This window comes from Pezoporus occidentalis, unplaced genomic scaffold (assembly GCF_034315485.1).
Source record: "Pezoporus occidentalis ecotype Australia unplaced genomic scaffold, CSIRO_AGI_Poc_V1 ctg76, whole genome shotgun sequence".
Lineage (NCBI taxonomy): Eukaryota > Metazoa > Chordata > Aves > Psittaciformes > Psittacidae > Pezoporus > Pezoporus occidentalis.
The window spans coordinates 3,740,419-3,754,796 of record NW_026916115.1 but is presented as its reverse complement, the minus strand read 5'-3'; the positions used below and the strand labels follow the sequence as shown (position 1 = coordinate 3,754,796).

At 43.8% G+C, this 14,378-nt stretch overlaps 1 protein-coding gene across 4 annotated transcripts in view; it reads right to left on the bottom strand.

Annotated features, from left to right (window-relative positions):
• Window positions 1-11,527, bottom strand: part of SMG7 (SMG7 nonsense mediated mRNA decay factor) — a 60,823-nt gene extending 49,296 nt beyond the window's left edge. For 3 of the 4 annotated variants that reach the window (XM_062602209.1, XM_062602208.1, XM_062602210.1), the window contains exon 1: window positions 11,204-11,526. In XM_062602209.1, coding sequence (XP_062458193.1) covers window positions 11,204-11,232 — 29 coding nt within the window. In that variant the 5' untranslated portion in view covers window positions 11,233-11,526. Of the gene's footprint in view, window positions 1-11,203 lie in introns of all 4 variants that reach the window. The other variant, XM_062602207.1, reaches the window with a different exon arrangement.
• Between the last annotated feature and the right edge of the window lie 2,851 nt (window positions 11,528-14,378).

The window sequence follows — 14,378 nt, the reverse complement described above, 5'->3', positions numbered from 1 at the left end:
CAATAGTTTACAGGAGTTTCATTAGCTGCTCCCCATTCTCTATCAGAAATACACAGGCAACACTGTTCTGAAACATACTTACTTTTCAACTAGAGAATATTTGAGTAATTATTTTCCACAAAAATACAGACGTAAGAAAGAGGTGGAAACCACAAGTTTAATGCAGCTCTATCAAATTCAGTCACTTCTAATGGAGAAATAAAATTTAAAATAGTATGATCGCTAAATTCTGACCTCAAACACACAACCAACAATATTTACTACAGAGGAGGAGTGCTGCAACACTTGACTCAGTCCCCTGCTGTGTTTCTCCTCCGTTCAGGAGTGGCTCGTCAAGATGGGCAGTCAGTTACAATACCCAAGTGTCCACCACCAAAACACATGTACTCCTGGAATATGTAAAGTTACTCTCTTGTCTGTTCAGGTGAAGGAGAAACCTATGAGCAATCTAGACAGCTCAGATCCAGCAAATTTTATTAGTTCAGAAGGAGTAAAGCAGCATGGATATGCTACTACAAGACCTGCCTCTCTCTAGGAAGCATGCAACTTGAAACTTCTGAGCCCTGTTGAACACAAATGGGTCTGGAGGAAAATCAACCTGGCTGAAGTAGTACAGATCACTTGGTCAAGTCCAGCTGACCTCTGCAGCAATGCCTACAGCAGGTCCAAACTGCCTCAAAAAGGAGCCACCACTGCCATTGCCCTGCGAAACACTCCCAGGTACTGCCAGTTAACCAGTAACCTACCTTTCCATTTTACAAGCTAATGACTTTGTTAGGAGCAAACAGCTGAGCAAATTTATAACCTCCAAGGTTAATCCTGCTTTGGGTAATTAAATGTATTTATAAAAATAATTTTATTTCAAATTTAAATTTCGATACTTTAAGACAGAGTCCTTTCTAGTTCTGTCTAGAAAAGTTTACATGATGTTCAGCCAACTACAAATCACTATCTGCTTTATAAATCATGTATAGAAAAATTCTGGGGTTTAGAAAATCTTTACTAAACTCTGTAGGAAACAAAAATCTGCATGCCATTTTCCATGCTGCAGTCTTCCTTTCAATCAGACTTCTTTGTTACACTCATTTTGCCTTCTGCAATGGCTGAGGAAAAGGCTCCATAGCAATGGACTAACACATCCAGCCTGAAGATCAAATCTTGAGGCTTGAAAGGACCTCAAAAGGTTACAGCAGGGACAGTCCTCAGTTAGACCGAGAAGACACTTTCTGAACCTTTGCTGCATGTTAAGCAAGAAGGGATGATGGTGAAAAAAGATTCAGCATGTGACTATACAACTACCAGTTACTAACTCAACACTTGCGTGTTACTCAGGTTGCACAAACCAACTCAGCCCTGGCATTTCCCTTAGCAACTACAACAGCCTGGATCTCATGATCAATTGTTTTGTATAGTATACCAGCACATCCAAAGCAAATTTTAGAATAATTTTACCACTATTTTTCAGCATTTGACAATAAAGCAGGGAAACTAAGTGAATCACACTGCTCTACCCCCAAAATCTGAAATATGTATATTTAACAGCAGTCAACCACACAAACAAAATCTCCTGCTGCAGAGTCTTTAAGACTCTAATGAAGATCCCAAAGACCTTCATGTCTTTCTGATCACTCAGTCCTAAAGGCTCCTGGGTCTTTAGGACACTCTTCGGGCCACATCACTTAACACACCAACATAGCAGTTTCTAGTTTTGTAGTCCTCAGAATTATTTCAAGAATTAAAAGAATCAGTTATACATGACAGAAAACGTATCTTTTTACAACCATCTTTAATGCAAAGTCCACAGAATTTCACCCGATTTTGAGAGTATGTAGTCACATCATCTTTTTTAGTGTTCACTTCTGCCTAGCGATCTATGATGAAATCTACCAAAATAGTCTGCAGTTGAACAAGCAGCATCTGCAAGCATTTGACGTCTTCATTAGAAACATACTGGAGATATCTTTCCAGATAGTTTAAAGCTTTAGAGGTTGTTTTAGTCTTTGATATCAAAACCAGGAGTACCGCAGCTAAAGCTGGACTGTGCACCCACTAAGCCATAATCCTCTACAACTGTCTCTGCCCCAACCCCATAATTCCCAGAGTTCACCTCCAAACAAAATAAAACTCTAAAATTAAATATTCAGGGTGGAAAACTGCCAGACGTTTATGCCCTAGCATAATCTATGCAACATATTCCTAAATTAAGGCCTATTAATTCAAATGAATGTTGAATTTATTACTTCTTTTCTAGTTAAAGGCTTCATGTATGTTCAACTTTATGCATGTTGATGATATTAAGACAAACTGAAATGCTTTCTAGATTTTATTGCAAGTTTACTCTGCATCTTTCAATAATTTAATTTACAACCATTAACCCATATAAAAATCTCACCTTTTTCTTCATATCAAAATAACATTTCCTTTATTTTACTAGTAACAGCAGCTGAATGTTGGTGTTTTCAGAGGTGCCCAGTTTTCATGCTTTATACACTCTTGGCAGTTTGGGGGTTTTATTTAATATGTGGCTTAAATCCTTTGGACACTATTTTTACTGCTACTCACAAAAAAACAGACCCACAAGTAGATCAGCTTTTTCCAGGCAGCAGCTGGCTAGATCAAGCCTCTAGGCTCAGAAGTTTTGTCACAGCACTGTCCTCGACAAGGATTTACACTACTTCAAGACAGAAAACTAGCATCTATACAAAAGACAAAAGTTTTGTCCCATTCTTCTTTTTCCCCCTCTTCGTAGGTACAGACAGTTAGCATTTCTATTTTTGGTTATTATTAGGTTAATCTTGAAGAACTATCCTAAAAGACCCCTCTTAATGTATCTTAAATTAAGAGCACACATGCTCAAAGGCACTGTCAAAACCAATACTGACTGCAGAAGGAAGTGAAGTCTGTCAGAGTTCTTTGTTGGCTGTAGGAAACCCTGGTTTAAAAAATAGATTATCACACAGTTGCAGCTGTTTGACACATAGCAATATCCACGTGTTTTCTTCAAATCATGGTGAGACCAAGACAGGACATAGCAAAGCAAATACCAGGAGACTTTAACTGCAGCAGAAAATACAGCAGCAGAATTTATAGGATTATCATAAAACAAAAGGGGGGGAAATGGCCTCATCAATGAATTCATCAAAAACGTATTTCCTTCTATTCCTGACACCACCTACAGGGAAGTTAAACTGTGATAAATAACACAGCATAGACCACTGGAGAGTCCAGGAGGCCTGGAAAAGGCTGGCTCCAAACAAACTTCCCTTTGCTGTAGACTGATGAAATGGGAACTATCAAAGCCTCACTAAATCAAGGCACCAAGAAACACCAAGTCTTGAATAAAGACTCTTGATGCTCAAAAGGTCTGTTTTACTGCATCCATACAGTAAGCCTAATTTCTGCCCAAGTTTCTTTAGAATAATTCAAGAAATTTTCCCTGCATTCATTTGGCAGAATCCATCTTAAAGGTTTCACTGGAAATACATTCAATATTAATTTCTGATTTCCTAACAGCCAGAGAGCAGCTCTCTGAGATAATTTAGTCATATGACAAGTGGGGCCCAGACTCAAAACAGACAATACTTCAGAGGGTGGGAGGAAAGAAAATAAAAATTAGCTCACATATATCAATATTAGATGAAGCAGAAAACTGTTCAATAGGGCTGAGCACTAGAGGATACTTTCAACACCACAGACAATGAAGTATGAGAAATAGACTCCCAATGTATTCAAAACATCATTAAGCACTTTCAGAAAAAATACACTTCTTTTCCCTAAAAGTGGAAGAGAAAATTAACTGAAGCAGGACTCTGAAGTACCCCAAGGGTATCTCTGATTTGAGTCCCATCAGTGAAATTCAGTCTGCTGCCCACAGCTGTGTAACAATCCCAAGAGACTCCTCAGCCTTCTGGTTCCTTATGATAATCCTTGAGTGCAGAAGCCAGTGTGAATAATCAGAGAAAAGTCCTACTGAAATAGAGAAAGAAGAGAAAGCATACCTAATGTTACTCAAAAGGCTCTTACTCTACCCCAACTCACAGCATTACATTGATGGGAACAGGTAGCTGCTGATGTAACTTGGAGGAATACACACTTATCAGAACACTGCTTAATCCATTTCCCCCACATTTGGTTGCCTATGAAGTCCCCAAGCTTATGATCAGAAGTTCTTAAATTCAAATGCAGAAAAAAAAGCAGTGGCCAGACAAGTCTTGAAATGTGGCCTAAAGGCAGGATTCTAAGCATGGCTGCACAAGCGGAAGGTGGTGATAAAGCCAGTACAACTGTAAAGCTACGTTCAATGAGATACTGCATCCAACAACATGAGTTCTGAAGGGGCACACACAAAAAAATGCCACCAGCCCTCCCCCTCCTGTGTGAAGAGTGAGAAATTATGGCCCATGAGTCAGCTCCACATTTCCTCATGTCACTTCACAACAAACATTGTTAGTCCTCTATTCTTTTCACTACAGTTAAGATGGAGAAATAGAGTTAAGATGCGATAGCCCTCCCTAAGCATACGAAATCTTACGTTTTACAAATCACCACTGAGATCTATGACCTCCCTAGTAATACATTAAGCAGTACAGGACCAAAGTATGCAATTCTGCTAATGATTTTAAGGAAACAAATCTGTAGTTTTACTCCCCTCCTGCTTGACAGCAGCTGTGCAGTTTTCAAGTGAGATGAGGACAAGCCTCAAGTTTAAAGTAACAAAAGCAGTAACTAATGCCTGCCCACTTATACTCCTTATACATTAAAGCTGCATTCCTTAACTGCTTTTCCACCATTGCTTACACTAAGAGTGTGTTTCTACTAGTGAATCTCTAATTGCTGTTATGAAGATTCAATGGCAGTAATGAAAGACCCTTAAAACTCTACAGCCCCCAGCAATTCCTCACCCAGCAAAATCAGGCACCCAGTCACCATGCACTTGAACTGCTCTTACTCCTCTGATTTTTGCTGGCTCAGCAGAGCAGTAGAGATGCCAAGGCATCTATCCATCAAGTCACTGTCTTTTACCATCAACTCAAGCAGCCCTGAGCAATGACTTCAGCCAGCCTTTTCTTCTCAAGTGGGAAGCACCAAGATATCTGAAAATGCATGCAATAGCCAATGTGGTAAATTGAAAAGCAGGGCAGCTTCATGTTCCATATAGATTGATTTAAATAAAGCTTTAAGTTGCTTAATGTAAAAGTTAGTGCTGCAATTCAGTGTCCAGTTTATTTGGAGGCAAAACATCTCATTGTAGCAGGTTAGGGTTACTTGTTATGAAATTGCTATGTGGAAGATGCACTCTTAGAACAGATAATTTTACAAGTAGCTTGAATATCATGGTATACTTTATACTGAGTACTTCAGTAAAACAGGTAAGCATTCACTAAGCAAACGTATCTTCTTACCATGCAGTGAAACCAAGAAACATAGCAAAGTAAAAAAAAAAAAAACACCTCCATACCCAAGGAAGGGGGGCAGCTTTGCAAAATGCTTTGGTGCAGCTTAAGTGCCCCATCAAAATTTCAGATAAGCACCACCTGGTTTCAGTGCCACAACAAAACCTTCTTCTCTTCAATAAAGATCAAACAACATAGGAATATGCAAGTTAGAACAAAAACTAATTGCTACAAGAATAATCCCTTCCATCAAAAAAAATAAATAAATACAGCTGTAACTTTACTTACACTAACCTGCACTTCTAGGTCACTGGAACACTGTTTTGTAAGTAAGCTCAAGCACAGCACAAAGAAACAGTAAGCTGTATTCTGCAGCAAGAAGGAAAAGGGGCAGACACTCAGCCCAGATTGAAAACAGGGGTACTATTAGTGACAGTGATACCGGTTACAATCTACATATATATAATAGTATATTTTTATATTCCATATATAGCTACCACTATAGGAAATGAGGCATTATTTACTAGCGTTATGGGTTAATGAGCACTTTAATGATAATAAGCACTATCACTAGAAGAAGCAGTCCCACCCTGACTTTATTATTAGGGCCTTACTCCTGTGGCACACAACCTCACCCCTTTTCTCTGCACATGTCTGATAACATGATGAATGGGACCAGGAAACCAACTCAGGGAAAACTTTGTGGGTCAAAACCAAAACAAAAGCAGTTTTAACCTAGCATAGTTCCCTAGTCCAGTTCACTGAAGACCTGGCCATAAACTTTCACCGTCAATTCAGGGCTGAGGGCGAGAGAAACAGCAAGTCTCTGTCAGGAGCTGTTCAAGTTTAAAACACACCCTTTGCCTATATGGCCAAGCTTTTGCCAAGTACTAAACAGGTAGGGTCAAGTTCTCTGATTACTGTAGCCCACTTCCCTCTGGCACACATTCTTACACAGTCACCTTCCTGCCAGTCCCTCCAGCAGAAAAATGTGCCCACCACATGCTAAACTGTACATGCATTCAAATCCTCACTATTTACTCCACACAGAAGAGCAAACTCAAACTCCACACAGAGAAGCACATGCCGTGGCTGACATGAAGCTCTGCATGTGGTGATTTACACTGGCTGAGCTCTACTTATTTCTCTTTCAACAGACAGGCTCATTTGGATCACTCTTCTATCCAGCTAACTTTCATAAAGTTAATGGTGACAATAAACTTTGAAACTTCTATCCCTCTACAGAAGACCACTAAATTTTGTTAAAAGTCACTTGAGAAAGGGAAAAAAAAAGTGGTAAGCAGTACATTTGCACAAGCCTTGCTTCCTCAGGAATCTAGACATGAAAAAAGTATCAGAGCTATGACTGTACACCCAGAGCCCCAGGGCTCGTGTCCTGGGGCTCTCAGCAAGATTAATTTCCTTCAGCAGAAAGCTCAGAGGAAAACTGCCTGACACTTCTTTATTGTAATTTTTTTTTTTTTTTACTTCATAGCTCACCACAAAAAACTTACTGACCAGTAGTTAAGTAGTAATCATCAATCTTATCTGACTTTTAAAATCATTACCTTCACTCTTAAATAAGTGTTGCTCATTCTAAATATTAGCAGCAATTCCAGTTATCAAATGCTAAAAAACACCTTGTATGGAGAAGAGGGAGGAGGACAAAATAAGAAGAGACACTTTCCTTTTATGTTCCCCCAAAGGAAAATACTGTGCTAAGAGAGACACCTTCTGAAAGTCCAATGCAGTATTTGATCTCTCAACTACTCCTCTGTTTAAAATTAATTCAAGAGTAAACAATGTATGAGAGGAGTATTAATAATTTCAGAATATAAAAAAGACGGAGGGAATACTTTCCAAGACTGCCTGGTCTTGTTCAGATACCAAGATAAATCAAGAAAGATGTGCAACAACTGGAGCAAGGTCAGTAGGGTCTCTCAGGGCAGCCCAGGCTGGAGCACTTGCATATGGGGCTGGAAGAGAGGCTATGGCAGTGGGGCTTGGCCAGCCTGGGGCAGGGAAGGCTGTGGGGCACCCACAGCAGCCGCACACATGCGGGAAGGGGATTGAGAAGACTCAGGCTCTCTACCATGACATATGGTAGGAGGATGACAGACAACTGGCCTAACTTAAAACATGAGAGGTTCAGTTTCAAATGGTATCCTGTTTTTTGTCTTTCCAGCATTGACAAACCAACTCTACATCATCCTGATCAGGAATCAGTACCAGAACATGCTCACACACAGAGAATGAAGCACTAAATTACCTCTGCTCTACTCTCCTTCATTAACAGTGAAGAAACACTGTAAGAAGTACATCGTGGACTGGCAGACAACAAAGGAGCAACCATGGAGAGACATGGCAGATGCAGAAGTTAATGGAGCTACTGATGAGTCTTTGAAAAGAGCCACAATTTAAATTATTAAAGCAGTCAAGCCTTTAATGAAGTTGGTTACAGCATCCTCATAAGGCTACAGGAAACTACATACTGGTTTGTCAGCACTAGAATTTCTAAGCAGTGTTTAAGCCCTGTAATTCGAACACTTCTATGTTTACAGAGGGCTAAAAGCCACAATTTACCAGAATAATGCCACATTTAACTACTGAGTTCACATCTTTATGAAAAGCAATTGAGGCAGTCAAAGTGCTTAACTTTTCAATCCAAATTAACTACGTTTTGAACATTATAAATTTGAACACATAAAATTGGCAATGAACATATTTCCTTAACGTAAGCAAACGTGGACTGAAGCTTGGTACTGTCTTATAAAAAGGATGCGTTTGGAAGTTTCTGTGCTATTATGCTAGAAATTGTAACGATATTTTGCTTATAGATCACTTCTTCTGTACCTAGCAAAATAAACGAAACATTTACTGTAAAGCAACTGCCCCAGGAGATTACTTTGATTTATGGGGAGTACTTGTAGATTCCCAAAGCAGCACAAGTGATATGGATACAAATTTTTAGCCAGATGAGACAAACGCATTCACCTGAACAGACACAAACCATGCCTCTTTTTCCTACAAGCTCTTTTAAAGAGCATTTGGAAAGGTCTACTCACCTGACCAGATGCAATTCAAATCTTTGGGAAGTGACTCAAACAATGACCTGAGAGAAGTAGCTAGCAAACTTGATGGGACAGAATACACTCAGTAATCTTGAAAGGTGACCTTGCAAAGGATAATAAGACTAAGAAAGCAAAAATCCCAACACTTTCTTACAACATATGAAGGTCACTTAAAAAAAAACTGCTGCAACTTTTGAATGATTCAGTACATGAAGTCCGACCTTCTTTGTTTTTTATGGAAGACTTCTGTAGGAGTCTTAGGTGTTTGTCAGTTCTCACACTTTGACTGAAGTGGCACAGTCTTTTAAGGACAGAATTTTAAAACAGCTGATTCATATACATCTATATAGAAAGCAAGAGACCGGTAGTGGAGGAGTTAAGGCAGTCCAGCTTTCTTTCCTACTCATTTTTTCAGCATCTCAATTCTTGCAGAGTCATTATTTCACTAGTTATTCAACCATTATGTGGTCACCTTAGAAATTCAGCTCTCTTCTGCCTAAACTTCAAATACAGATAAAGGTTTCTCACAAAAACTTATGTCCCACCTTAGTTTTAAGACAATGGAGACCAGCAGAGACTAACTGTTCCACATCTTCATTTGGCACAATGTTTTATTAAGCTGCCCTGGCACATCGTTATACCTTTGTCCATTTATTCCTTCACCATTACACTCAGATTGAGCCTGTAATACTAGAGGAAGAAGAAGGATGCCCTCCTCCTTAAGGCAAAAAGGACCAACAGAACTGGCTCTGACAGTTTGAGGCTCTATACCCAGTTCCCTTTATGAGCTTGGGCTGCAGTAATACACAGCTCAATTTCTGCTCTATGCAAATCAAACAATATAAATATATACTCTGTGGATATAAAAAGCAGTTCACAGGTTTCAAGGAAACCTTCCCTAAGCTTACCTTCTATACAAAGGAACAAACCCAAATACTCTACAGAGACAAGGTGAAGATTACCAACTTCAAAGTGCTTCAAAAGTTTGGGAGGGGGAGCATCCTAGATTTTTTTTAGGAGAAGATCAGATTCTTGGTGACAAACACAGGAGTCACTACTTGTATTACATTAGGGCTCAGATGCCTCAGTCCCATTGCATTAGGCAGAATACAAAAAAGCAGTGAAGAAAAAGCAATAAAGGCCCAGGATAAGCTACTGTGTTGGAAGAACAAAGCTAGGAGAAACAGGTGATTAGTGCCTACATGCTTGTAGGCAAGAAGGATCTCCAGCTTGGTGCAGCAGAATACAGAATGCTAAGTCTGGTAGTGCAGCAATGTGACTGAGACAGGACAAGCATGACTTCCACAGTACCACCTTATAATGAAATAAGGCAGCCAAAGACTTGTAGCCATGGGGACAGAGGGGTAAGCAAGAGGTTACAAAATTAAGACACATACTACAATACAAAAGCAAGTCTTTTACTAGTAGAGAAGAGCTAGTAATAAGGCATTTAAGAGATTTTACTGTAATGTAATGGGAAAGAATGAAGAAGTCTTTAAGGCAGCATAGGCAAGCAGCCTGGAAGAGAAGAGTAATTTTTCTCTTCTCTAATAACAAGTTACTGCTAATAGGGAAAAAAAAAAAAGAAGCATATACATATATTCATTTCTTGAAAAGATAAACTTGAGACAGGATCTGAACTACCTGTACCAGAAGGAAGCAAAGATACAAGACAAGATGAGGAAGCGGAGGATCTGGAGAATCAGTATGGGGAGACATCTCATGTGTTTCAGAACCCTGGATAGAAAGTGTTTCAGAAATGTAAAAACCTCCTTGAATTCACTCCTTAGAAATCCTTCCCAGCCCACGGACTATTCAGAAAGAAAGCACATGACCTTTTGGCATACCTACTCTTTTTCCATAAGGAGCTCTGGATGGGTCAGGGGCAACACATCACAGACAACACAGCATTTGGTATTTTACAGCTATGGAAAAGCCATTTGTATCTCGCAATGCTCCTTTCCAAAATCACTAGAGAAAGAGCATTTCATATCCAAAAGACAAGTTCACCTAAAAGCCTATAAAAGTTTTCCTCATATCAGCATCCAGCGCTCTTGACTTCAGGGATTTGGGAACTTTTCCGTTCAGTGAAGCGTTTCAAAAGACAGCTATGGCAGACTCCCTTTTCTCTCAAACCCTCGGCTGACAATCCCCGAAACCGATCAACTGTATAAGCTGCCAGGCCATTCAGCAGGCCTCGGGCTGACCTGCTGAAGGCTGCGACACAATTCTTTTCACTTCCATTCTCCCAGAGCACCTCACAGGGCTGGGAGTGCAAGTTTCACTTCACTGCTGGGATCAAACTTCACAGTCATTCCACAGCTCCGGGTTATAAAGCGTCTACTTGAAAGACGCTTGAGAATTCCGGCAGAGAAACCGGCATGGGCTTCCCTGCGTTCCCCGCGGCTTTAAAGCACCAGCATGACCTTGCTGAGGAGCCCTCGGCGCGCCGGGCCGCTCTCAGCTAAGCGGCAACCAGGACTACCCGCCTATGGGTACGCGGCTCCGTCCCGCCTCACTCCTCACCAGCCATGCAGGGCCCGGTAACGAACGTAGAGGCAGCCCTCCCTACAGTCACATCCCCCCCAGTCCAGAGCTTCTCGCTGCCGCTGTGAGGCCTCCTCACGTTTGAGGGAAGGAACCACGTCCTCCAGCTCTCCGCTGCCTCCAGAGCCGCTGGCGAACCTCAGAGCAGGCGGCGAACCTCCCCCCCGCCGCCGCTTCCCGGCCGGCTCTCACCGGAGATACTGCGCACACAGCAGGCTCATCCTCCGCTGCTCCCCACTCCGTCCCGCCGCGGCCCTCACAGCCCGGGCCGGCCAGCCGCGCCCGCGCCGCCGCCGCGGTCGCTGCCACCTCCGGCCGCCGCCGCCATCTTCCCGTGCAGGGCCTGCCGCCGCGGGGGAGGGGCGGCAGGAAGGAAGGGGCGACGGTGTCCCCGCTCTGCGCTCCGGCCGGGCAAAGACCGTCTGCGCCCCGTCGGCCCCAGCAGCGCCGAACACGGAAACCCCAGGGGCCCCGGCAGGCTCTGACAGCCACGGCCACTCACTTGCCCGCACCCCAGCCGCCCCGCTGAGGTGCCCGGACCCTCCCGCCGTGCCGGCCACGCTTCCGGGCCAGACCCCGCCCCCGCCAGCACTTCCGGCGGCGCCACCAGCAAACCCTTCCCCCCGCCGACCCTCGGCGGCGCCCGCCGATTGGCTCGCCCGCTGCCATAGCAACCGAGGGGGCTGCGGGGCGTCGTCACGGCAACTGTGGCGCCTTCCCGCCCGCCGGGGCTGAGGCCTGCCGTCTCGGCGTTCAGCAGGCTGTCCTGCCCCACGCCGCGCCGTTCCTCGGTAGCCCGTCTTACCAGATTCCCCTTCACGGAATGCGTGGAGGCGGGAGGGTCAGCTTGCCGAGAGGTGGTGGGAGAGCCCCCGACCCTCGGCACGCGGGCGGCAGTGGCAGCCCCACGCTTTCCTGGCAGAGGTTTTAGCGGGATCAACGCTAGCAGGCCTGGACTTCTCACGTGAATCAGAGTGCCCGATCCCTGCCTGCTTGCTTGCCCACACCTAAGGATTCCCAGGGTTTGGACACTCAGGTGTCCAGCCCCGAGGATCACCCCAAAGTGTCCCAAATGGTCCTCACCTCAGATTCCTTCCATTACCCACTGCTTGGGAGGCAGCAAGCTCAGGCACAGAGGGGGCTCACCAGGGATGCAGCCTGCAGCACATGGCCCCAGAGTCAGCGCTGCAGGCGGCAGGTCGCATAGTGGAGCCATTGCATGGGCGTGTTAGGCAGTAACCTTGCACCTTGGTACAGCAGTCTTATCACATCTAAATATTTGCACTTTTTACACTATTTACACCATGCAATGCCACCTCCTGTGCCTAATTTGTGACTCGTTTTATGCTCAAACATGTCTGTTTCGTCAGGAAAATTCCCACTGAGCCATTTGACCAAGTGAGCCAGCCTGAGGAAAAGAGGCAGGTGACAGTTTGGGATCAGATGCACACCAAGGAGGCTGGCTAATGTTATTGTGTTATTTGAGCAGGTAAGTGACCCCAAGGACAAAATGAAAGATCGTGTTTCAAAAATAAATCCATCACATTTTTTCAGGTTGAAACGAGAATGTGTTTAGGGAAATTATTTTCAGAGTGCACATGTCTAAACAGAAGCTTCTCAAGGCTGCAGAATTGGTTTCCTAGTTTCAGTGCAATCAGGGCTGGGCAGTTGGCCATGCCGCCAAACCTCCACTGAATCCTGTGCAGCCCTTGTGGCAGGCATTGCAGCAGGCCTTGAGGCTCTGGGCTCAGCCTCCATCCCTGCAATCTCTCGGCTGCAAAGCAGATGCAAACTGGTTCAGCACTGGGCAAACTGCGACTGCTTCTGCCTGACCAGAACCTGTGGAGGCTGAGTTTCCACAGCTGCCACAGGTGCCCTGAGATTGTATCTCCTGTATCAGTGCACAAATGCAGCTCTTAGAAGCTGCATCTCTTGGGGCACATTATCCAAGTCTCTCCCAGACCCTTCATGTTATCTACACAATCTGGAGCCACCCCTCTGGTTCCTGAGCTGGCATGCTTCAGGGACCCTGCATCTCTGAGGAGGTGCTCCTACTGTTACTGCTACACTACTGTGCAGATATCTCAAGCTATTTCTGCTCTTCCCATACTTTTCCATCCATTCCTTCTCCTTACAGTGGAGCTGAAAAACCCAGATTTTGAAAGCAGAAGGACCTTAAGCCACCGCTACTTTCCTTTCCACCAGCCCCTCACTTCCACCCTCTATTTGCAGCCAGGTCGTTCTCCAGTCCTGCATTGACAGTATCCACAGCAGTGGAGCAGTGCCGTGAGAACAGCTTACATTGGCTGAAGCAGGAAAAGCCAAAACCTTACAGGAATTCAGGCTTCCTGTGAGCCTCCCTACCTCCCACACAGCTGACTTGGGATTTTCAGTTTTCTCCATCACTCTTCTCCCAGTGACTGTTCCAGGGACTCCGCCACCCCTCTTTAGTCTTGGGCAAACAAACTTTATTTTACACCCTTTTATGTTTTTGTTTGCTGGAAAAGATCATGTGCCAGAGACTTCCTCCCAGGCAGAATGGTATCATACAACCTGACTATTAGATAGCCACCAAACTGCAAAGAGCACTCGGGCACATACTCTGCTTCACGCCCCCTTGGCAGCAACGTTATTGCTTAAAATAAAATGCTTAAAATAAAATTACTGTTAATCTGTATTGCTATTGCTCAAATAAAGAATAAGAAATTCTTTATTTTTCAGTCCACTTTAGCACTGTGCTGGACCTTAGACAAAGTCACTGGATCACAGGCTGTTGTTCTCTGCAACTGCAAGTGCACTTCTGAGCTCTACAGGTTGCATCACTGCAAACAGGAGTTTCTAGGGCTGCCTCTTCTTGACCTGTGTATTTGCATGTGGATAGGAGAGGGAAAATCTGAAGGTAGAAACTTGATTTGGGGTATTTTTGCCAGGAATTGGGTGGCATGTTCTGGCTTTCTGCAGCATCTCTTTGGCCAATGAATGTAGGTTTTACCCAGGAGGCCATAAAGTGCTCCTTCGAGGCGTCAAACTCATACCGCATCACGAACAGGCAGCATTGACTCAACAGCTGTCTTGTTTGGTCTTGTCTGAGTCCAGTCCACTTCTACAGCCACCCCAAAAGACTTGAAAATTTCACGTGGGGCAGAACTGACTTCAGAGTCTTGGGCACTGGTGAGCAGGCAGTCCTAGCTATTTGCAAGAGAATCTGATAGATGTTGTTGCCGGTCTTATTTAGCCTGTTTGATGACAATATAAATTGCCAAGTGGAGCCATATCTCGGGGCAGCTATGTTGGGGAAGCTATGGTCCATTACGGCAACCTGCCCAGCCACAAAGCCTCCCTTAGTCCTTTCTCACTCCTCTTGAAT